The sequence below is a fragment of the Lathamus discolor genome, chromosome 2 (assembly GCF_037157495.1).
Source record: "Lathamus discolor isolate bLatDis1 chromosome 2, bLatDis1.hap1, whole genome shotgun sequence".
NCBI classification, from domain to species: Eukaryota; Metazoa; Chordata; class Aves; order Psittaciformes; family Psittacidae; genus Lathamus; species Lathamus discolor.
Genome location: NC_088885.1, coordinates 53,730,353 through 53,756,900, shown reverse-complemented (window position 1 = coordinate 53,756,900; position 26,548 = coordinate 53,730,353). Strand labels below are relative to the sequence as shown.

The 26,548-nt window shown below is 39.5% G+C and overlaps 1 protein-coding gene across 2 annotated transcripts in view; it reads right to left on the bottom strand.

Moving 5' to 3' along the window:
• Positions 1–26,548, bottom strand: part of XYLB (xylulokinase) — an 85,039-nt gene that overhangs the window by 1,055 nt on the left and 57,436 nt on the right. For both annotated transcript variants that reach the window (XM_065666859.1, XM_065666858.1), the window contains exons 16-18: positions 13,822–13,880; positions 9,907–9,994; positions 7,586–7,680 (exon numbers count right to left, since the gene is read on the bottom strand). In XM_065666859.1, coding sequence (XP_065522931.1) covers positions 7,586–7,680; positions 9,907–9,994; positions 13,822–13,880 — 242 coding nt within the window. The remainder of the gene's footprint in view (positions 1–7,585; positions 7,681–9,906; positions 9,995–13,821; positions 13,881–26,548) is intronic.

Genomic DNA, 26,548 nt, shown 5'->3' with positions numbered 1-26,548 from the left:
TTGTTACAACCATAAAAAGAATCAAAACCCCAGATTCAAATACACCCTATGCCTTTGGATACTGGCAAAATCCATGTAGGGATTTGCATCATTCATTACTTATTTTTTTTCTCCTTTGCTTCAAATTCGTCACAGGATGCATCACGGAAGATGAGCTGCTAGTATGTGACCAGGTTACATAGCAGAAAGCCTGAACAAAGCCTAGCCCTACTGCTGGCTCAAACCTAAAACTTAGAGATACACCTCCTTCCTTATCTCCTCTTTCTGAACTGTCCATCTACTAAAATCAGTAGTTTGACAAGCCATACCAGAACAGATTCACTCATTTGCTAGCTTGAGCACAAAGAAGGGACTGCCAGGAGCTAGTGTGGGGTCTGGTATAGGCATGAGCAGTCCTTAAGAGGATGCCATCAGGTCGTACCGCAATGAATCCTGGGGGCCGCCAGTCTAGTCTACAAGCCCTCTGCACTGATGTTATTCATAATCAGGGCAGTCCAGCTTCTGGCTCCAGGTTCACAGAGGTTATAGAGCTATAATGAATCATACCCAGTAAACTGAATTACTGCTCTCATCAATAAGTGAGATCCAGCATTTAAGTGCAATTTAAGTGCATTTTATCCGGGTAAGATCCACAGCCAACAACCGGGTATGTATTTGCATGAAAAACTCAGGAGGAAAATATTTCAAGTGTAAACTATGAGGCTGTAGGAAGAGATAAGAGTTGTTCTTGCCCAGTTTCATGTACAGTCCTGCATCAGCCTCAGTGTCTTCAAGTCACACTTTCTCAGATGAATTAAAAAAAAAATAAAAATCAGACTGTTTGCTAATCTAGGAGATAAAAAAATTGTGTCTTTTAGTTTTGTGTTTCAGTTAATGGCAAAACATCCAGTTTCTGTGTTTCGCTCTTCCTGAATGATGGTTTCAGTCTGACCAGTGACACCTGGAAATACCTCTTCATTCTCAATTCCACCTTCCACAAGGCCATGTGACAGAGACTTTATGGACAAATTCTGCAGGAGCCTGTTTAGATGAACTCCTTCCTATTACTATCAGATGTTACAGAAGTCAAAGTACATTTCCACAACAGGTTAAGTATATGGAGGGGAAAAAGAGAAGGAGCATCTACAGCAAAGGGAAAGAGACACTGTTTGCTAGCCAAGGCATCATTATGACAGTTTTAAAATCCATCTCACAGTGACCAGTGAGATGGTGCAAGATCCATTTCACAGTGACAGAACTGTAAGACTGACTGGTCTTACAGTATCTTTCACTGATTAAAACACAGAAAAATACTTGTTTCTTCTTCTGCAACAGACTTGTTCAGTGACCCTGGGCAAGTTATTTAACATGTATGTGCCCCAACTCCTCCACAGGACAGAGATATGAGATCCATGAAGATTTATGGGGTTAGAAAATAAAATGAACCCCTATTATGAAATGCCACTTGTCTCAGCATAGTATTTTTAACTAACTGCATGAGGGCCTTGCAGGCTCGGTGCATATATATATACATATATATACTCTTGCCATGTTCCCAAAGGGTATTATTGCTCCCATTTCTCCTAAATATGCACATCAGAGTACAAAACATATTGACCAGGCAACTACAGCTATAACTGGCAGTATCAGTATGCCAAACAAAACCAGCACCTTTATTCACTGAATCATCTATAATCAAGCCTCTCTATTCCTTACTTTGCTGTTCAGTAATCTGATAAACCCTAAGCACTTCTCAGCAAAGATTCAGCACAACAAAGCTGCATTGGTAAGTGAGCCCAGAGAAAACAGGCTCTGTATTACTTACCCAGCAGTATTTCTACAAAATACACAACAGCATATTTATTAGAAGGCTGGGAAGCATTATTGTTAATACATCATTCTAAATTAAAATGTGTCAAAATAAATGAACAACATCATTTACTGATACAGTTTCTTTTCCTGTTTATTGGACTTAAGCACTTAGCTTGCTAATTGACAAAATTCAGGCATTTGCAATAAGCTTCTTGGCCATTAGTGTAAATGAATGCTGCATTATGGACCATCTGAAAGAAATGCAAACAAAAAATTAAGAATATTCCTTGTACTCTATTTTTTTCCTTTGGGGTAAAAAGCAGTGCAGTTCAGAGGGCTAAGCCAAAGTCCTAAATTCCTCTTCCTCAGGGAATCTGGCTGTAATACCATCAGTACATCATGGCTGACAAGTGCAGCACTTCTACAGGCTTTTCACAAGTAGTATTTTACATGCCAGCTTGACACCAGCTGAAGTTTGAGGCCAAAGCAGAGCAGCTCTCATGAAGTATGGAGAAGAAAAGCCCAACTGCAGTGACTGAGAATATGGCCTGAGAGTGCACACAGCTGTGTCTGTGAAAGATGCTTCACTGTGTCTGCCACAACTGAACTGCCCCTGCAGAACCTCAGGCAAATCCTCCTAAGCGATTCCAGGGGTCTTTATCTTGAGGCAATTATATAGATTTATTTTTATAACTAAGGTCCAAAGGGAATAAAGATCTCTCGATGCATAAAAACTCAAGAACATAAATTCCCTGTCTGTCATAGCCTCAAACCTAATGTATCAAACCATGATATTTAACAAAAGTAATTACATGTATCACAACATGAATCTTATTATTGTCCATAATTTAATTGTCCTTGCTATATTATGGCCTCTTCTCCTGCTTATCTCTGTAGCCTACTCCACAACATCAGCAGTACTCAGATGGCTCTGCATTACTGTGACAGCGTCATTTGCAAACCCTAAACTTCTCTTCTGGGAAAATCTGGCCCCACTCTGACAGTCCCACAAATAACTAAGAAAATGCTAATGATAAATACTGCATTATAATAAGGAATAACTTAACCTGCCCTGCCTGGAAAACACATTCAAATAAGCGTTACCTTGTGCTCTAGTGCAAATCAAATATGTCATCCTCATACCACCTTTCACCATGGCACCAGCCTATGAGTTAAGTGAGCAAATAGACAACTCTTTTTGAGAGACTAACAGAAGAATCGCTTCAAGCTAAATTTGAGTTGTAGATTGTTGTCTTGCCTGTGTTGGCTCAACAGCAGAGTAGAGGTCTCTGTATCTAGCAGTCTTATCTCAATACTGCAGAGAAGATTGCTCTTCTGGCAGCCTGAATAATAGTTTCTTCACTACCAGCTCTTCAGCCTTCTGGTTCTTACAGGTACCAGAGCAGTGCTTGGGACCAAACGCAAAAACCACAAAACCTGTTGTTTTATCATTAGGGCTCTAAGCCATTGGTAAAAGTTGCTCTAAACTTCCCATTTCCTTTTTCCATTTGGTGTAGTTGATAATGGAGGAAATAAACCCCCCTGAAATATAAATACATGATGCACAAGGGAAGTTGTGAATGCTCCATCCCTGGCAGTGCTCAAGGCCAGGTTGGAGAGAGCCTTAGACAGCACGGTCTAGTGCGAGGAGTCCCTGCCCATGGCAGGGGGGTTGGAACTAGATGATCTTAAGGTCCTTTCCAAGCCTGACTATTCTGTGATTCTATTAATTCAACAGGGCTTTTACTTTTGTCCTGCCACTCTCTAAAAGCAAAACGAGCTACAAATTATTACAGCAAGCAACAATCCACATGGATCCTTCTATCTCCTGCAATGGTATGTTAGCCAATGATCAGAGCAAGTCAAAATTTACAAATGACAAAGGTGATGCTGGTGATTAACTAATTTTAATCTACCCTAGTACATTTAATCTACCCTGAATTGGTTAAAATTAATCAGTCTCTTACAAACACTTACCACTTCTGATAGGTCCCTTTCTTTAAAAAAACCAAAACCAAACTCGAATTACTCAAGAGATTTGCCTAAGAAATCAAGAGTTACAGGTGTTTTATTTTTAAGTCATAGCAGTTGTTCACCTTTCTTAACACAGAAAGAATACTTGTAAAGCAGAAAGAATATGACGGTGTGCTGAAATACTCTGAAGACTCCTCCAAGGAACCATACTCCAAGAGTTACTTAATTTACTTCAGATATTCATTCTGCAAGCCTATCTTAATCAGTTTAATAGGTTAAAAAAAATATTGGCTACACAAATCACCTTAATCAAACTCCCATCAATACCTATTATATTTTGGTGGTTGTATTATTATTACCTACTTTGCAGTAAATTAGCAACCTAAACCAATTCTGGAAAATAACCTCCCCCCTCAAAAATCTAACTCAACAAAAATATAATTATTTTAAATCAATAACTAAGTCATTATAACCTTCCTGGGTAATGGGGTCATTTCTATAAATCCCCCTACTTACAAGGCAATTTACCAAAGTCAAGAAAACCAGTTAGGTCTACATTTTCCCTTCCTGAATTTTTGCAGGATTAATATGTCTCAGTAGAGTCAATAATGCAATCAAAAATACACATCCAGAGGTCGTGTGCTATGTGTTCTCCCTAAAAAACCCTACAGGACAATATCCCAATAAATCTAACACTAGGCACACGGAATATATAAGCACAAGTGATCCAACTCCAAATAATCATGTTCTCTCTCATGATGTTTTGCTTAATTACCCACAAGCCAACCATCTCTGTTTTAATAGATTACTAAAATAAATCTGAATTCTAATGCTGGAATGATAGATTCGTTCTGTCTGTAAAATATACTTATTGCTTAAGAATCTCCTGGTTATTTCTGGTCACGCTTAGTGGTTCTGATTAGTCTTTCTCCATGGGAGGGGGTGGAGAGGAGGCTCTAAAGAGATGAGATGACTCTTTACTTTTTGCTATTCTTAAAATAGGGAACAAGGATTAACCCACAGATGACTGACTTCAGCTACCCTGGTTGAGTAACTGACCAAAGACTATCACCACAGTGGCTCCCACCAGAATATCTTGTGACAGAATTAGAAACAAGCTCAAGTGAGACCCCACACCCCACAAATTTACTGTGACAGCAGGTTCAGCTAAGAGACTTGGGGTCATAGCCAGAGAGAGGCATTTACCCTCTTTGAAATGGTCTCTTCAAGGCAGGATGGCCTGCTACAGGATAAACTCACATTTTTGCCAGACAAGTTGGAGCTTATGTGACTTCAGTTTCCAATAACTACTAATTCATCACCCATCACAAGCTCTATGCTCCCCATTTTGAGACTTTATTCTATTTTACCTGCCCATCAGTTTAATTGAACCAGAAGAGAGGTTTTGTGTGCCCTGCCCTTCCTTTCTGAACTCACATTCATTATCACAAACGATCCCTCAGCAATCAAAGAAACACTTTTTGCATTTTTGGTTCCTGGAAACCCCTACTGCGTGCATAAGCCTTGGCAATGAAGAGTAAGCTACATCAAACTGTCATGTTTGACCTTTTCTATAGGAGGTTTTCCTCTCTCCAATGATCTAACACATGTTGTCTCCAACCTATACCAGGAAGAAAGGATGAAATCAGAGCAGATTGCTGTGTTATGACCTGTTTTTTCTCCACCCTGCCAAGATTTAGCTGTAGCTGTCCAAAAAATGCAGGAAAGTGGTCCGGGGAATTTCACATTGGTTAGCCAGACTCTTTCAGATGAGCTCCTCAGTGAGACAGAACTTAACCTCAGGACGACTTTGAAGTTTATAAAAAGACCCATCATTTAAGTGAAAGGCTCTAACCTCAACAGAATGAAATTGGATGGACAGGGCGATGCAGCTCTGTGAAAAACAGAATCAAACTGACTCATCACATTATGAATTTTTACTGCACTGTTCATGCTAACACACTGTATTACTGACAGGCCCTCTGGCTTTCTGCAGTTTCACAGCCATGAAACTAGCCAGGGAATCCACCATCAACTGCAAAATTATAAGACAGGAAAGGAAAAAAAAAATGGTGTGGAATATGTAATTGCAAGAAACTGCTTTTAATGGAATGAAGCTGGCAAGCTAAGCCAACATGCAGGAACAGTTATTTCTCCACATGCCGTTTGGCCACTACTTTCTCTATCATTCAGTCTTATCTACTGGGGCAATAATTCACTGCTGTACATCATTTAAAACCAATAAAAAGACGTGCTATGAGAGCCAGGTGTAACCAAGTGGAAAAGGAGAAGAAAAGTATTGAGAGGGAGATAATTAACTCTTTTAGCTTCCAGGCCATTTTATGCAGACAGTAAAATAGAAAGAAGTAAATGAATTCCCCACTGATCTCCCCAGCTAGGTCAGCTTGGCCGCTGCAGGGGTACAAGGTGCTTGCTGTTCTTGCAAGGCCCCTGTGAGTGACAGCTGCATTCCCTGCCCTTGAGTTTTTATAGCTGAAGCAGCACTGGGGGGTCAAAAGCAGGTCTCTGAGCACTCTCCAGCTCCACACAAGCCTGCCTGGCAGCTTTTCTGCAGACAGCATTTTTGGGGGGAACAGGGCAGCAGCATGAGGTCGAATCATACACCAGGGATCTGCTCCTGAAGTGTATTCCCTGCAGAAGGCTTCAGCTGCAGAACACACGACATAGGTCATTGCTGTTAATTATTTTATCTTTTAAAATGAGGGGGGAAGGTTGAGTAAATGAGATCAGATCAATCAAGTTTAAATTATTCAATGTCTTAATATTTCTGAAGGGGACTTCTATTCGATTACTGATCTCCTCCATCTCAGTTAATAATTAAATAATATGCTGGCAGGCACAATGCAGCATGATCATTTCTATTATTACTTATGATGATATCTGGTGCTCCACTACACATGTAGCTGGGAGTTAGTAGTTTTGGCAGATCATTAATTTCCCAGTTTAAATAAAAGCTTTAAAACCTTGTTGCCTGTAGTTAGGGCACATCCAAATCTCATAAATGGAGAGAGTAAGGGCTGTGTTGATGTAAAAGTTTCTGCACAGCTGAAGACAGAGTTAGATTCACTTCTGGTTATTTAAACTTGTGTTCTCTAGTAATTTTATTTATTACTGGACATGTTATTTCAGAAGGTGTTGTAAACTAAGGCTTTTGACTCCTGAAGTGCAGGGCTGCACCAGTCTTACAGGTGCTGGAACCACAGTTAGCAACAATGACTGTTTCTTTTGCTTTATCTATGTGGTCCCACAAAGCACAAATTTCACCTTGAGATGAGCACAGTACTGAAGCTGTGCCTACCGAATCCTCCCAGCTGGAACGCTTTCCAACTGGGAACTACAAGTAAAGATATAGAATTGCTCTTTCACTGCTTAAGATCAGGAAGGATTTGTTGGGGATGTTTTCCAAGAAGCCAGAAAGTACTACCACCATGACTTTTTCCATGCTGCTTGCTGCAGACTATCAGTCAAGACTATGCTGTCCATTACAATCTGACTGACCTATATCCAAATTCAACCTATTTTATAACTTTTTCTGTCCCTTAACAAACAGATTTTGCTCTCTGATCATACCTACTTGGAAAAATCAGTCTCACAGACCTGGATGGAGTGATCAGATCATTGCATCATTACAGCACTAAAGATTTCTCCAAATCAAATCTATCTTTACAACAAGGAGCAAGAACTGTGTAACCAAATGTTTTTTAAGTTAATCTGTTTTACTAGAAGAGTACACTACAAACACTACATTTTGAAGCAGACAGGAAATTAAAAGAAAAATTGTATTCCCAAGTTCGCTCACCTCCTCAGCCCCAGCAGCTGGTGTAACAGCCAATTTAGGCTCTGGTGCTAATTTCACAGCATCAGCCAAGGACGCATTCGTTTCAGCTACAAGCCCTGCAATGAGAATCACAACCCTGATCAATGCAAAAAGCACGATGAGGGACTGGCAAATTAATACATTATATTGATCTTCCCTGGTCAGGTCAGCATTCAGGACTGAAGGATAAATGGCAGAAGATCTTACATTCCTGTGCGCTAGCCCAGGAAATTGGGACTCTGTGATTGAGTTTTTGCCACTCACTCAATTCGTACCCTGGAGAATACGTAAGCAGCAGAAATGCTGCTCAAGAATATCAGTAATTATTTATGGTTACAACAATACAGTAAACAGCAGTAAAAATATGTGGAAGCAAGGGATTCAAGGGCAAAATGTGACTAAACAAAAAGCAGGAAGAGAAATGAAAACACTGCCAAGAAAATATCCTGCAAATTATTAAATATATTTTTATATAAGGAAGCAGAATAATAGGGGAGTTCTGCTACTACAGCATTTTGCTTTGCAAGTAACTCGCAATTTCAGGAGTTCCATGCATACCTACTAAGTACCCCAGGCTAACTGTGGAACACCCTACTTGTACACGGTAATATTATTAAGAAACCCTTGCCATCAATATTTCATTTATATTAGCAAGTCTTCACTTTTACTCAATTCCTTTGCCTGGCCAAGAGTGAGTCAGCTGAAAGCATCAATCAAAAATGCCATTTAGAAACACACACTGCAAACCCCTGGGGCTTGGCTGGCAGAATATCTGAGCTAAGGAGTCCCTCCATCAGCATGGCATCTGAAATCTCTCAAACGCTCTGTCAACCAAGCCTCAAGATTTCATATGCCAAACTGGCAGAGGGAATACTCATCTTCCATACACATGAAATATATGTGTACAAACTTTAATGACAAATTCACATTTTACATGCATTCATGGACAAGGAATTTGCCTGCAGCATTAGGTGCTGGGAAGCTTCTGCTGGCTTCTGAAGCAGTGGGCAAAGTTTGAGTACAGAGAAAAACAGCTTGGAAACTTGGCCCCCAAGGTGGAAAAATGGTCTTATTGTGGCTTCAGACATACTGATAATCTAACAGGACTGTTTCTGCTGTCCTGCAGAAGCATACTTTGCTTGTCAAAACCCTTGTATATTTTTTGGAAATAAACAGAAGAGCATGCTGAGTGTATTAAACACATCGACTCCAGTTTTCGCTGTGCAATTTTCTGTGCTGTTTTCAAATGCAAGAGAGCATGTAGTGTTCAGATGCTATAACGTGACAGCAGAATTTGCTTCTAAAATTAAAACCTGGCTGATTTCTTCTGATGGCTGATGTTATCTTTTCCATGCTTGTTGCAATACCATGATCTTACATGAATTTGTACTGAAGCTGTCCGTGTCTTCAGGTCCAAATCCTAAAGAATCTAATAAAAAAAAAACTAAGGCTAACAAAATTTGACCTAAATAAGGACTTAAGAATTTGATACACATTCCTTGACTTGTTTAGTTGTAAGATACTAGGAACTGTTTTAAAAATAGGAATAAAATCTCCTGCCTGGGATTCAACTCTCAAATGGCTGAGGGCCCACCCTTAACATACATCTGCATGCATTAATAGATATAAGTTAATTAACACTTTAAATCTGGGACTTGGACTGTTGCATTACAAGGAGAGATGTGGTACAGTGAGCAAAATGACTGGTCAACCTGAGAGTATCCCAACTTTATGCTTTTACAAGAGAAAGCATATTGAGCCCAGGACACCTTGCGTATCCTTCATCTTGACATTTAAAAGCTGGAAGACACATACAGGTTGAAAAACATTTACTTGGCCAGCAATATTCCTGGTTATGTCATCCCTGCCCTCTCTAGTCTTCTTTGCTTGCACTGATCTTTGGTCTGGTTTCACATTTTAGCAACCCGGTTCACAGCCTGGTCCACAAAGCAGGGCAGCAAGCTACACCAACACCTTCAGTTGGCTGTATTCCCCTAAGAGTGGCACATCAAGGTAGCCACTCAACACATTAAGGTCCTAGGCCTTCCTCTGAAAGTACCAACAGTTTTCAGGCCCTATCCCTTGGCTCAGAAGCAGCCACCAGATTTGAATTACAAAGTAACTGTTATTCTTGGGCCTGATCCAAGTATACTAAAAGCAAAAGACCCTCTTTGACCTGAGCGACCTTCCAGTAGATTCACACAGCTTTAGTCTCCCCTCTTTTTCAGTAATGTTAATCCCAAGTATTAATCAACTGAAATTAGATGCCCAGACCACTCAGAAGTATCTCCTCACAGTCTTACCGTGAATTGCTCTGTAAGCACTTCCTAAACAAGCAGAGTTGGTGGTATCGATAGTATACACTGGTGCATTGAACACATCAGACAGGACCTGAGAAGTATCAAAGCATCGGTTACATATGTCCATGAACAATAAGGGAGAAGCAATACCCTATCACTGCTCAGGAAAACAAATAACTACCATACACATCAGACAAGCATTTGGGTACCCAGGGAAAGAAGCGCTGCAGGAAATGATGAGTCCTGAGCTTGTCACACAAGACGGTAATGGTAAATCTGAGCTAGAATTATAACTGCAGCCAGGAAATCAAGTTCCATTTCTCTCCAGGTCTCTTTATTGCAAGTTCAGAGGAGTCTGGTTTTAAGCAGTGCCTCCCTCATAAGCTCACACAACCAGCCCATGCCAAAGACTTACATCAAGAAGATGTAATCAAGGAGATCTGCTCAGGAATCCACAACTGGTGCCTGTTTTCTTCCATCACATTTATGGCTGAGCCAAGCCGGAAGGAAGGCGAGAGGAACCGGTCATGGGTCCTCAGTTCTTAACTTTGATAAAATAGAAGTTCCAGCAGAATGAAGGCCTGCTAAGCCTGTCTTCGTCACCTCCACCATTCCCATCATATTAGGGTTAGCAGAAAGAATGACATGGGAGCTTGTTCCAGTCTACATTTACCAGGAATTTTCCTATATTCAAGGGATCCTGAGCTATGAAGATGTACAGAGACACTTCTCAACTTGGCTTGGGCTATACAAAGAAAATTTTACAGGCAAAGAATTTGTCATGGTATCAGACACTAAAGATTTTTGACCACACATTGTTCTGCACTGAAATAAATACCAGGCATTGCGCATTCACTGAGTACATATCCTTTTCCCCACAGTGTAGGTTTAGAAAAATACATAAAAAAGGGAAAAAATTAAGACATTTGGATAGGGACACAGGAGATTCAATAACACTTTTCCAAAAATATTGTCAACAAACTCCATCCATTTCAGTTTCATCTTCTCTAGGATTGCAAGTGTCCCTCAGGCTGAGCACTGTAAGAAGCAGGTAACAATTCAGATTTAACTTGTGCTGGTTTTATTACTTTTGCCAAAGGGAACAAAGAATCACCCGATTTACATCCAGACAATTAAGTCTAAATAAAGCCAGAATGCCCAGGAGTCCAGACCATTTGGATTAGTGATCTACAACTCTGACCCAGGAATTCACAGCCCTACTGATCATGGGCCCCATGGCTTCATAAAAGATGACTAAGAAATTCAGTTCATATATGCTACAGAAAAAAACAGCAGGATTTTTTAAAGGATTTTGCCTCTTTCTCTGAAAGTTTGTGGGGAATCTGCAAATCAAAACCTTTGAAAATCACCAATTATCATAATATTAAACAAAGGTGGCTGGCTGCTCACTAGAATCCAATGAAAGCCCGACATTATACACTTAAAACACTCTTCTGATAAGATAGCCAGGTCAGTAACATCTAACCGTGCTTGCATGCAAGTATTGAGCAGTACATGAGCTTCAATGCTAGAAGACAAATAGAAGATTAATCATGGTATCTATTAAAAAACCCTCTGGAAATTATAAGGTCACAGAATGCTGGTTCCACTGCCCATCCTGCCAGGCAATATTACTGTAGTGTTTCAGCACATTCCCCATCTGCTTCTTCATCCCGACTCTGATAGGTATTCCTTTTCTTAAGCCTGAATTGTACATTCCTTTGGACAACACAGGTCTATTCTGCATCTCTGCAGAGCTTTATACAATGCAGCCCTATACCGAATGCTAATAAGTGCTCTAATACTACAAACAACAACTACCTTTTGTGACACGTCATTATAAAGTTAAAATTATTCCAAGTTCATATATTCAGGAAGTCATTTGAAACTGTGGTATCTCCCACTAATAACTTTTAAAGAAACAGCTTTTTTTTTTTTTTTTTTTACAGCTTTTACTGTTAAAAATATTTCAGTGTTTCATGTGGTCATTAATCAAGGACCACATCTGTTATAAAAAGCTTCCCAGAACCACAGAGAAACTGCCCTACTATATTTTTTCTTTCTAACAGATTTTCCTAAGTTGCCTCCTTTGCAGTGTAAAATATAGGAGTTACTGAATGTTAATTAAATGATAGCCTTTCGTAGCCCTGGAACAAATTATCCAAAATTGACCATGATAAGGGTGGAAGCTGTTATTCTTCACGCAACTTATATGGTTTCTGAGGTTCTGATTAAATTAAAAAGAAGGATCCAATTAACCAGTGATTGAATTAAGTGGATGACACTGTATTGATCATATTGTTTTAAGACACTTCTAAGAAGTTTTAAAAGCAGCTGTATTGTTACATGTGAAGAGCAAGCACCACAGCCACCACTCCCCCATCCCTGCGACTCTTCAGCTGTGCTGCAGAATTACATGCTATAAAACCATTCTGTTCTCTGCCTATATTGCACAGCAAGGAGATACTCTTGGGACCTAAATTGGAAATGCAGCTTTAAAAACAAACTCATCTATTAATCCAATCTCTTTCCTGATGTATTCTGAGTAGAATTACCCCAGTAGGGACCAATGTTTTAAGCAATTAACCTATCAGTTAATTTTCTAACGTCAAGTTCTTAAGCAAAATAACCAAAGCAGATGAAGAGAAGTGACATCTACAGGCAAAACATGCCAAATTTGCTGTGTCCTAATCAGCTGTACAACCAATGGTTATACAAACATGTTTTAGATGCCTTAGCAGAAAGTCAGTTTTTCACTCTTTGCTCTTCAACCTCCATTTAGTCCAGCTCAGGTTTTGCAGAGCAGATGACCTTCCTTTCATGTGATTATTACTGTCAGAGTATGGTATTAGTTAAAGCTGGCCTCTAGACTTTCTTTAGCTGATGGAAAGGGATTAACATCTCCAGAAAAAAAATCACCCTGTGCTGATCAACTCCAGCACCAGGACTTAGCCAAAGATTAAGACAGGTACCTTTTGGTGTAAATGCCTACCTCCAGGCTCAGTGTTGGAACCTGTAGTCAAAGGGGAGCTTGTCAAGGCAGTCAGTGGAGTGCAGAAAGCTCTCAGGTTCACTCAGAGGGAGACATCTGCATTTGGTAAGTCAAGACACCATTCGGTTTCCTTTATAATGTAACTGACTGGATCTCTCCTGACTATTACAGGATTGACAGATCATATACACAACATCACAGATGACTGGATTTGGGCAAGATGAATCCCAATCCAGATGTCTAGCTTTATGCTAGTAAAAGCCAGGTGAGAGGCCTCTTACTATGTGTCAGTAAGGCTTTGCCAAATCTCAACACGTAGAAACACCTGGTAGTCTGCTCCCAGAAAGATGGATGAATGATCTTAACCATGCCTGGATGTCCAGCAACAGCAGCAGAAGGGGAAGGTGAGAAGAGGGAGGACGGACTATGCAGAAGAGTAGCCTCCCCTCCGTATGTGACATGATGCTAATAAGTAACAAATACTCAGAGCAGCAAGGGCAGGGTTTTGAGGTTTGTATGTGGGATTTTGTTTGTTTGAAGTGGATTTTTTTGAGTGTTCGACACCAGCATAACCACGCTCCAGTTTAAACCCATAGTCCAACTTTGATCTGAATGACAAAAACCACAAAAATCTCAAGAATTTGTATCAAGTCTCTTATTGATTTCTTTGCTGATTGATTTAAGTAATGAGACCAGAAAATCACAGGGCTTTGGATACACACATTCATAGAACTAGTCAGGTGTAAAAAGCACTGGGCTAACAGTTTCCACACTAAACCTGAAGAAAAGCCCCAACGACCTGCAGCAGATTCTCAATCCCATTTCCACATATTCCTGTGCAGCTGCACTGATTTGGATTCAGTATAGCAAAATCAAAATGAAAATGTAACTGCAAATTAAAGCAAAGTATTCAATTTTCTTCTTACCTGTAAGATCGTTTTATTGTGTGATGCACCACCAGTAGCCAAAATCCTTGTTCTGGGCACTGCAATGTAATACAACATATAGATCAGACTGAAACGCATATTGTCAAGATTAGTACTACTGAGCCAAGCAATGAGAACAAGGAGGGGGGAGTCAGATGGTCTGGGTTCTCTCCCTGTACCTCTGATTTACCTTCTGTAAAGAAGAAGATAAGACTAATTACCCACCTTTCCAACGCACATTAGAACATTTCCTGAGAAGAGGCAACATAAATATTGCAGATCTATTACTATTATAGTGCTATCAAAGTCAGGGAGATTTACTAAAGAGATATACAGTAAGAAAGGCAGAGTGTTATCATACTACAGAGCTCTGGTTTGCAGTCAGATTGGTTTGGCTCATAGCTGTACATATACAAACTGACAGATAACCTTTAAAATCAGCAATATTTTTAAACTTATCTCCTTGTGACGTTCACAGTCAGAGCTCACTAAATCTGGGCAATACCTATCTGCTTGAATGACAAGGAAGTATGTCAAAAGGTAATTAGAAATGGTCTAAGTCACTTCAGTAAAATAAAAAGTATCTGAATCTTCATCCAGTGCAAACCCACAGCTTTGGGGATGACAAAAATAAATTAGCCTGTATTCTTTAGCTTCTGAAGAAACCCACCTTTCCTTCTCACATTCCTGAACGTCTGTCCTGTGCCTCATCATTTATTTGTGTGCATGCTCCTATGGAGCATGGGATGCGATAAGCCATACATTTATCCATAACTGCACTTCAGCAAGGCATTATGAATGCAAGCAGTCCAAATGATCTCACTGAAATTCTTCAAAGGCTTAAACAAAATACGTGCATAAATACTTTGATACCGTAGATAAATAAAACAAAAAAGATATCTAAACAATTAACCTGATTTATGACAATAGGAAAAGATACCATCATGTACACCCTCCCAAAAGCGGAATTTTACTGTGGTTATTGTTTTGTTATCTCAATCTCCTTTTTAATAAAAGTTAATTTATTTCTCACAAGGCAAGGTTGGTCAACTTATACTGATGCCCTAAATAACTTATTGTCATTTATCTTTTCAAGTATCTTAATGAGAAAAGCCCTGAAGACGGAACTGGAAATAAACAAAAAAGGCAGCTCACTATGCCAAATCTAGACACAGAGCTAGGTGGTCAGGTGGAGTCTAAGACCCAGACAAAGCCTTGCATGGGGGACCCTATTCTGATAAATTTAATTTTATTTTCCTCTTTGGAGGATATTCAGTGATGCACAAATTGGGTTTTAAAAGCCATTAGGATCTCTGTCAATGTCAGTAAACAAATAAAACAAACAGCAGAGTGATTCCTCAGGGAAAACAAGTTTCAATTATGCCAACACAGAGTGACAGATCCCTGCCAAGATTATCACAACAACATGATAGCACAGAAACCAGTGAAAAATAACTAGTAAGACTAGAAACCAAACTGAACTCTAAATGATTTGATTAGTAGTTGCAATTCTGTCTTGCTAAACTTTGTTGGAATGCAAATTCTTGAAGAGCTACAGTATCCAACATGAAAACACCACATTTCAGAGACAGAAAGGCACATTTCAGCAAGGCAGAATGAGAAACAAACATGTTCGCTACACTTCACAGCAGCTAAAACTGAAGAATAAGGCTTGTTTGCGCTTCTCTGCCTCTGCAAAGGGGCTTCATAAACTGCTAGGCTATTACCATCAGGGAAGAAGGGTGGACAATATATAAGCGGTAAAGCCGAGCAGCAACCACTCCTGTGAAAACTGCAAACATACGTTAGCTCAACTGCTTCTTAGGCTTCCATCTGCATGCCAGCTCTCTCTGTTTTAGGGCTCCACAGCTTTCCAAATGTTTCAGAGCTCTGTCAGTCTATATTGCCACCTGCTTGTGCTGAGGCCTGTAGGGCTGATTTGTGCCTTCTACCTGACTCCAGCGGCCCTGTAACAGATAACATGCTTGCTTTGGGAATCAAGGACTGGACAGGAGACTTACTCCTTGCTAGGTCAGAAGATTCAAGTTTTAGCTATGTTATCAATTTATGTCATAACTATAACAGATCTCAAGTCTAAAAGTGTTTAACGCCCTGATTACCTGCATATCCATCTTAATCCAGACTAATCCTTTAATAGAAAAATACTAAAAATTATTTCAGTATGTAGCTAACCTACATGATAAAATAAACTAACTTGATTTACACTGCAGAGTTTGTAATGTTGGACATCTCAAGTTCTAAATTGGATCAGTTCATTAATACACACACAGAGAGTAAAAAACCCAACAAAATCCTATGTTGAAGCTACATGAACAGCAAAACCATTCATTCTCCTCCATCTCAAATAATTAGGCTCACTTCACCAAAACATATCCCAGTAGATAACAGCCTAGCGAACCCTAGCCATCACTGCCTGACAACAGAATCTGAGCTCTTCACCAGTGGGACTGATCCATCCAGGCCATGTGGAAGAGTGCTCTTACGTGAAGCCAGCACACCAGAGCAGAGACAACAGGTTCCCTGGTTGAGTTTCAGTCACTTCTTACAGATGAGGAGTAGGTCGCAAAAGAAGAACTTACTTGAATTTGCTGAATTTTAGTTCTACCTTTTATTTCAATTTCTCTCTGGAGAGTGAGGAAAATGCATTGATCACTGATTTCAGGGGTTGTCTTTTTAATGCCAATATTATGTGCTTTACTGAAGGGTAGACATTTGCTCCGAGATGTGTAATTGGATACATCTCAGAAATAAATAAATAAAGCCCATCATTTATGTATACAGGGGCATTAACAAAGACATCGTTCATCCATCACTAGCAGTGTTCTCAGCCAGCTGTGTTTGAATCTGTCAGGAGCTACCATTTATCCCCTAGGGCAGTGCACAGAAAATACAGTGTTACTAAAAAAATAAACAACTGTAGCAAACATAATTCATGAATTCAATTCTTTGACAGTTGAATCAGATTTAAACATCTCCTAATTAAAAGCTCCCTGCATAGTACCTAACCAACCAGTTTATTTCCTTCCTATTTAAAAAAACCCTAATGATTTTTAGAGAGCTGATAGAGAATTTTAACCCTATCTGGAAAGTGCTTGCAGCTGCACATGACGTAGTATCATCCTGCAATATACACATCTTCTACAGATGTGTTATCTGCTGTGGAACATGGCTACTGATATAACAAAACTCTGTGAAAATAATAATTCCCACTGGACAGGAGGAGTAGGGAAGATCCAAGTAATGATGACATTCACTTATTTGGGAAGACACAGCAAAAGGCACCTTTTCACACAGGCGAGAAGTCAGCCCACTCTATGTATGTTACTACTCACACAACAATCCCCATTTTGCCTTTCACGGAGATCCAGCAAGAAATGAGTGATGAAGAATTAAAGTTCATCTCCTGACCAGTTTTTAGCCAAAACATTGCTTTCATTGAAAGGCACAGAGGGAAAAAAAAATTAAAATCTGCCACTGAGAAATTACTATTATCTGTGTTCGGACATTGAGAGTGGTCCCAAAAAAATGGAAGTCCTGCATCACCATACATTTAGAAACACAGAACTGATGCCTTCCCAGGAAAGAAAGCAGTTTATGCAGATTAAGACCAAAAGGAGAGGCAAAACCAAAGATTTTAGGAAGTGCAGACTCAAAGAGCATTGCCCAAGTGGATTCAGCAGGTGAGACAGTAGAACCAGTAACACAGGGCGAGTGTCCCCTGAGCAGTCCGCCATCCCCTCTGATAGCCTTGGCACAAAACCATAGCTATTAAGGAAAATAATCACATAAGCGAACTTGCATCAATCAGAAGATTAGTGCTGATAATTAGCACCAAAAGTCTGCTGCCACGTCATTTGTGCAAGGAGACTGGAGGTAGAAATTCAGCCTCCTGTACCACCAGGAGCAGGGTTAGATCAGACTGCTAACAGGTCCGGATGCTGAAATCGATGGGATGACTCCTGACCTTATGGCTTCTGCATCTGGCTGTATTTCAACAGGACGGCAACAACGTGCCTGTGTCAGTCCAGAATTTTGCTGGCTCATGTGCTTCAAAGTCTGAAAGCAGAATTTGACCTTCCATTTTGCCAGTGAAAACTCAACTTTGTCATCTAAATTTCCAGTGCTGTTCACAGCCCTGGTTTGTACCCCAAACTCCAGGCACTCGCTGACATTCAAAACTGCTAAAAGACATTTCCAAGGCTTTATCCAAACAACTTCATAACATCTTTCTCATCACAACTGAATCCATAAATAAAACAGAACAATAGAACAGGCATTCAAAAAGCAGCTGATTATGTGCATGAACCCATGCCAGCTATAAGCATGATTGCGAATAACTGCAATTTACAATTTGCAAGCAACAAGAAAAGGATCAGCCCCTCCTTTATTTCTCTGATTAACTCCAAACACTATAATTTCAAAAAAAAAAAAAGTATTTTCTAGCTTTTCATTCAAGAAAAACAAAACAAAAATGTATGATTATTTTTTCCCATTTAGAAAACAAATACTCCGAAATCATCCTACTTGCACATCAGCTCTTCCAAAATTCATGCTAATCTTTCATATTCATATAAAGCTCTTGAAATTAAACTCCAGCTATAGTAAAAGGGTTTTCATCTATACCCTTTTAAAATATGAAAACACACAAGGTCCTGAGCACCCCTTCTGTCCATGTGAGGTCTAGGACTGGGTCCAAAGGCACTTGTTTATCTGCCTCATTGTGCTGCATCACTTCTGATATCTCCAAGTATTGCATAGCAGAGAAAAAAAGACTGTCACAAACCAGCCTTCAGCATGTTAGACAATATCTACCTGACTGAGACAAAAGTAACGTGAACTAGGACACACTCTTTTTTTCCCTTTTTCATTTAGACCAATACAACCACCAAGCAGACAAATTAAAAGCCAAATACTGAAACCAAATACTCAAATTCAGCCACTCTTACAATTCTAAAAACAATACAGTAATTCATAAAAGCTATTAAAAAACTATTTTTAGAAGTGTTTCTGACTTTTGCTTTGAAGCCTATTTATTACAGAGAAAAGCAAGATGTATTTGCCATAGATAGCCTGGTTTCTTGCTTATAAGCAAAGATGCTTTCATATTTTGTAACATGCTTTAATTTCACTGAGGGTTTCAATTGCTCAAATGTATGAGAAATTTTCCAGACACAGAATTTATTCTTATTTTTTAAATGCAGTGCCTGCAGAAGAAAAACAGCTTTTAAGGACAGAATTGATCATCAGCCTCTAAGGCTGCTGTAGCAGAGCTACTATCATATCAGCTGTAATTCAACAGGGGGAAAAAGCTCCAGTGTTCTCAGCAGCAATGACAAATATGCCCAATATTCTCGACATTTACGCTACTTACATAGATGAAGTCTGTACAATGATATAGGGGAGAACAAGCATGATTCTTCTTGCTCACACTGCTCTAAGGCAAGAATAATACCACTAAAATGAGTAGATGCTCACACACCTAAGTAAAACAGAGTAGGACTGGTATCCATAGTCAAAACTTATACGCTACTTATACCTTAGGTCACCTTACATCCTCAAGCAACTTCTGATAGCAGAAATTGTTCTTCATGAGGATGCCAAATTTGGCTTTCCTAAGCCCTTGCTTTAATAAAGACAGAACTTTGTATTTCGCAGCCTGAAGCTTAAAGACACCAAACTCCCTCATTCTGAAAATTCTCTTAGTCTAGATCACGTCAGACAATTTAAAATGTAACGTTGACTCAAGGCCTTCCTCTTTCTGACGGATTTCAGAAAAAAATTAACATAGAAAAACATGTACATAAATTCCCCCTTAACTGCACCTTAAATTATTGCAGGTCACCTGAAAAATGCACACAAATGTGCTATAGAAAACAAAATCTACTCAAGATACAACCCCACTGACAATTCAACTTCATTGACTTCTTCAGAGCTATACAGCAAGGGAAACTTTGGAACATGACCGGTAAGGACTTACTTGGGAACAAGCAGATCAATAGTCATAACACTGGTAAAACACATACGTTGACACACGACAAGACCTCTGAAATATTTGCCCTTCTTGTAGAAATACTGCAGAGCTGCAATTGCTTATCAATTCACTGTAATTTTCTTTTTCATTGAGACACAGACCTCTATTTGACAGGATATTTTGATGAAGCCTGGGATAAATATCAATGGTAATATATAAAGAAATTCGACAACTCAGCACTGGAGTTTACAGCAAGGGAGGAGGAGGGGAAAGTGGATGGGGAAACATCAAATTCAGACCAAAAGCTTTGCAGATAAAGGCTGAGTATTTATTTTTCAAAAATATTCCTGTGAAAGCTTTTAAAGGAAAGAGATGGAAGACAAATTAGAAGGAGCACTTAAAATCTGTTTGGTCAAGACTGAAAATGTAGTTGGGGAAAAGTCCTCTCCTGAGGACACTATTACTAGACGTAATTTAATAAACCCTTGCTAGCTCTAACTTGTGTAAATTCTTGGTTCAGAATTAAATCCTTAAAGATAAAAAATAAGTAATACATTTAACAAATAGCTAAGTTAAAATGGGTTCATGTACCAATGGAACTGCCTTATATCAGGTTGTTGGGGTTTTTTTGGCTGCTCAAAGTTTTCCTCTTTTGTTACACAGTTTGGTTATGGCAAGAACTATAAAACTTAGAAACAGCGTGTGCTGAGGAAAAATTATCACAAAAACCATTCAGCAGTTGTCCAAACAACCATAAAGTAGCAAAGGCTCCAAGTAAAGGCTCCAGCTTTGATTTACTCAGTGCTCCCACAATTATTCAGAGACTCCTGCCAACACCTCTTCCTTCACCGTCCACTTCAGAATTCCTATCATCTAGCGAATAAACACAAAATCTGGAACCGATGTAACAAATCAACGGACTTTCAAAAAATATTCCGAAGCAGGTGATACCAGTCTAAAAACAAAACCTAGCCATCACATACAGCTATGCAATAACCACGTGCAAAAAGCTCCAAAAACATAAAAGGTCAGAATAGACCACCTGCTTAAACAATATGACACAACTTTCAGACCATCCCAGATCCCACTATCTAGCCCTTCTCTGTATTCACTGAACTACAGCAATTTGAAGAAGACACAGAATGTCAGCTGAAGGACTCAGACAGAGAATTTACTGCAACTACTGTCTGTTTTCATGTTTAATACCTTTAAATATTTGCACTTTTCCCAAAATTCAGGTTTTTATTCTTCAAAATTCTAGCCACTTGATCTTTCTGGCTTCAGCCTTCCAGTTAAAATATTACTATAGAAATGGGTTTCCCCTTCATGTGTTGGCACTTACAGACCACAATTAAATTGCATCTTGTCTTTCTTTTTGATAAGCTGAGGATATTAAGTACTGGTTCTCATTAAAAGCCATAATTTCAAGACCACAAACCACTGATGCTTAGTGCTGCTGGTATACTGCTAGTGCCTAGCAGTAATGTCTTCACCACTGAAACCTCTATCAGAAGAGAGCAGAGTTGGTAAAAGCATTAAAAATGCCTAGCCTAGCAGTATCTGACACTGCTTATTGTCAATTTGCCTATCTAAATATTTAATAATAAAGTCGCAGTTTATAAAAACTCCTTAAAAAATCACAGAGAACCTTATAGAATCATCATAGCATAGTTTGGGTTGGAAGAGAACTTAAAACTCATCCAGTTCAAAACCCAAAACCTTCCACTAGACCAGGTTGCTCAAAGCCCCATCCAACCTGGCCTTTAACACTGCCAGGGATGGAGCAGCCACAGCTTCCCTGAGCGAGCTGTGTCAGCGCCTCAGTGCCCTCACAGTGAAGAATTTCTTCCTAATACCTAGTCTGTACCTCCCCTCTTTCAATTTAAAGCCATTCCCCCTTGTCCTGTCCCTACTTGCTCTTATAAACCTTGCACTAGAAAACTGCAAGGCTTCTTGGGAGCATGTTCCAGCTTTGAAGGTCTGTAGCTCCAAGAGACAGATGCTCTGTGGAGCCCTGTGGTAGAAGGTCAGGTGTCCTGCAGTCCTCATCACAGGAAGCCCCGGTGTTCAGGAGGGGTCTCTGCACTGAGCTACATATCAGTGCCTCTGGGAAGCTTGGAAATGCAAACTCACAATTCCTGCTCTTCAGTTCCCAGGACTGGAGGTGAGACACTCACCCAAAGTCAGGAGCAAGATGTTCCCACAAACTGATTTTAAAAATAAGTAAGTTCACTGCTACCATAGCATTTTCCACTGACTAAAACCAACAGCTGTTTTTTTAATGTGTTCTGTTACCAGCATTGCAGCACAGCTCAGTATTTCCTCAAAATATTCTGATACATGAGAAATTTGTGCCTGAAATCTCATACAAAAATACACTCTCCAGTGCCGATCACAACTCTGATTTAAGTACCACATGTAGCTTTACAGACCACACATCAGTAAATACCGCTTGCTACTGAGTTATTTAGAAGCACAAAAGCCATCACTGTTTCATTTTTGAAAACTATTTGTCATCATATACAGCAATATTCACCCTTGGAAATCTTCTAAAGGAAACAGAAAATTACAATGGCAAATCAACATATGACACCATTCATCGAAGGTTAAAATGAGAAAAGCAAGGAAGAAGGTAAATGAGCTGCCCAAGGTCACATAAAATCAGGAGAACAACCAAGAATAGAACAAAGGCCTCTTCATTACTTAGATCACAAATGCATTCGATTCCACATTAGTTAATCTGCAGAGTCTGTGCATTAGTACCAAGACATGTCCACAGGAGAAAATATAGTAATAATCAGCTGCAAGTTCAGCATTACCTAAAGCCACGGGACGTAATCAAAAGGTACAGGGTGTGATGACCGGACCTTGTGTGCCGCTTGAGTGAAGAGGAAAGAACATCCTAACAGCTATTTTGATTCTAGAGAAATCTAAATCACCACAAACTTGGGGGAAAAAAAAAACAGTTTGGGATCTAGATTTGCAAACCAGATCTCTACCAGAAAGAGGTGGTTTCTCAGGACCACTCTGCTTCCCTCAGCAGTGGTCTTTGCATCTTATCAATAAGATTAACAAAAGCCTCTACAAACCCAGCAGAAAAGAGTCAAAGCCCAAGTATCATTTCATTTTTGCAAAGGATAAGCCATCTGAAAGCCAGAAAAGAACTGACAGAACAAGGCAATTTGGGTGTTTTCTTTACAAGATTTTTCAAAAGAATTATTACAACTATTTTGGCATCCACAAATACTGCCTGTAGCTCTCTACCCCTGTTCCTGAAAGACTGTTTTGTGTTTGGTGCTGATGAAGAATTTTTCTTCTTGATTTTTCTTTTTAATACCTCCTACTCCTCTCCATAGAAATAACCTACAGGTTGTAAAATACTTTGCAAGAATAAAATGAATTGATAGCAGGGTGACCCTGCTCCCAAAGCAGAAAAATCTGTTTACTTTGTTTGTTCAGAGATCCATATGCCAAGAAGGGAAGCAAATACACTGAGTAGGAAAAATTTGCTACTTCTCCCTAAAAACTACACCAAACTTACTAGCAAAAAAACCCCTATGCTGACCTTCTATTTGTGAATGTGGTGAGTTACTGCACTCCTCTGAACCTCCTCCTTTCTGTACCTACGGAATACAGCACTGGAGACCACTTGTACCAGTTGAGGCTCTGAGCACTACTAAAGTCTTCTGTTATTAATAAACCTCCTGCTTTCCAAGTGGATTATTTATAAATTAATTTTGTGACCTCTGGCAGGCTAGAACTAAACAGAGAACACAGGGGGTTTCCCCCTTTAACTGAAAGAGAAAGGCTACAGAAAGATGGATAGAGGCAAGCAATTAATATTTCCTAATAATTGTCATATTGAATGGGAGAACTGCTATGTTTCTCGGGGTTTCTGCACAGAAAGGTTCCAGGTAACCATTCATTCACGAGGCTGGGTTCATGTAAATGGGATGCTGTTGCCAAGCAACCATAGGTGCTAAGGAATGAAATACAGTCTGCAGAAACCTAATAGCCTGGAGAGAAAAAGAACTACAATCTGAGATTTATGGCATATATAAAAGGAAAAGAGTCATTCTCCCACACAAAAAGAACACAGATACTTTATTATAAATGTCCTTAGTGTGTTTTTCTAAGGCATAATTAGGCAATAAAATCCTTACCCCACCCCAAATCAAAGAGGTAAATTTTTTTTAATGTTTTGTTCATTAGGCTTTCTAGAAATATATCTTGAGAAATTAGCTACCAAGACAAAAGCTACAATTTAACCCAAAGATCTTTCTTTTGCACAAGAAAAATGTTAGCTATACAGACAGCACTGCAACTGCCAATCAGCTATCTACTTTACCTTCCTATGTTTTTATACCATGCTCATTAACATTGCATCTGATCATCAGAAATTCTCTTTAAGCTTATTAAGATTTTAAAATATTTTTAGCAAGTTAATTAGAATACATTAACAGAGCTCATCTGTGTTCACCCATCATGCATATTTTATTTTATTCAGGCAAATTGCTTTTAAATGAAATATTAGACCTAGGAAGGGTACACTGTTGGGTAGTGAACAATACAACCCCTTAGTACAAACACCCTAATAACTTTATGTCACTGGAAAGTGAGGTCTTCTGATGCCAAAGTGCCTGCCCATATCACTATCCCCTCCAGCTGGGGTGTGGGTACACGGACCTGGGAAATCATCCTAGTACCTGAACCATCCTTAACTGACATCATGTTTCCATACAATCAATAGAAGTTAAAGCCACCAAGAGATCACTACCATGGGAACCAGAGGTCTAGCCAAGGAGAAGGAAAGAATGTCTTCAACCCCTCACACTACGGTTCAATGCTTTCACAAATTCATGTTTATGTTGTTTTTTTTTCTCTGGCTGACAGTCTCTGGAGATATCATTTGATCTAAGGCAGGAGCCCAATTAGAATTTGACATGGAGAGGCACAGGTTGCTAACACGCAGAGGTGCACATGGATTTGCCAAAACGGCAAGAACAGCTCACAAAGAATGAACCTGAAATACCCTTTGCTTTAGCTAGCATTATAAATTCCTTCCTTTAATGTGCACTAAATGTCACCAAATTCAATCACATAAAATTAAGTAACAGTTTACAAGGAAAAAGGAGGCAGCAAAAACCACCTTGAGATATTTCCAGTATGCCACTTGCAGAATTTCACTCAAGTGAGATGAAGTCTATCACTGGACAATGAAAAGTAACTACAATACTACTATAATAACAAATTCCCTTCAAGCTCCAGCTATACATTCACTCAAACCAGTTAAATGCGGCTTTTACAAGGGCAGATAATGAAAAGACAAGGGGTAATGGCTTTAAATGGAAAGAGGGTAGATTTAGAGTAGATATAAGGAAGAAGTTCTTTACTGTGAGATGTCTCACCAGGTTGCTTTGAGCAACCTGGTCTAGTGGGAGGTGTCCCTTCCCATGGCAGGGGGGTTGGAGCTGGATGAGCTTTAAGGACAATTCCATTCTATGATTCTATCATATCTTTGAAATAGCTCCTTTAGACTCCATATGGCCCAAATTCTTTCTATCAAAGGAGGGACGGAAAAAATCACATTAATTTCATCAACAGTTCTCAAGCTAAGCGGTTACTTTTAAATAAAAGGATAAACAAAGTTTGCCAACTTCATGCTTGATTCAGATTTTACACTCTCACTGCATTTCAATTAACCTACCACAGACTGCAGAGCTGACATATTTGATTTGGATAGTAAAGAAAATGCTCTTTAAAAAACAACAGGTCTGAAGCTTTTGATGAGTGATCATACAATCCATATCAAAACACACATTTAAATCTCAGTCACCACACATTTCATGATCTGCATCATTAACACTGTCTGGTTTGAGGGATTTTGATAATCTCTTTTACAATCTATAACAGTTCTTTATCTCCAAGGCACTGATGCCTTTTAACCAATGATCATTATTTAGGTATGCTTTGTGCCTGTAGTCGTCCCCAAGACATTAATCTCCTCAATTCTAGAGACCACTTTTCTATAAACTGCTGTCATATTCCCCACATTTTCTCCCACTGAGGAAGCCCAAAAACTGGACGCACATTTCATTTAGCGTTTGGCTGAACACATCAGCCATGCTGGTATAGGGAAATCTTAATCACAGCTGGGCAATCCTAGGGTAAGCTGATTGAAAGGCCAAGAGAAAAGGACCATACCAATGGGTAGAGTCCTTTTCTCTGTATAAATCAATACTGACTGCACTGAATCCAAGCTCACCCTGTCATAACCTTTCCTTCTATTCCTACATTTATTTATCAACTCAAACATCAAACACATAAGCTGCAGTCTGCACTTTCTCCTCAAGCTTGACCGAACAGAAGTTTTGTTTTTTTAAAGGAATTCTCTGCCTTCAACAGTTCGAGCAGAGATTTCACCTCCCTGCCACGGAGTTGGAATCAGGTAGCTGCCTTAGCTGCAGGGATCAGCCAGGATCTCTCCCTGGCACTCGTTGCATGTTGAGTAAAGAGTCACACAATCCCAACAACCTATTTATTGGCATTAAAGAACACAACTATCTTGGTTTGTTTTGTAACATGTAAGCAGAGTGTCGTGGTTTAAACCCAACCACAAACCTCGTCCACTCACTCCCCCCCTTCTTGCCCTCCCCCTGCTCCTGGAGGGACGGAGAGGAGAATCGAAAAGAAAGCAACTCCCACGGGTTGAGATAAGAACAGTTTAGTAACTAA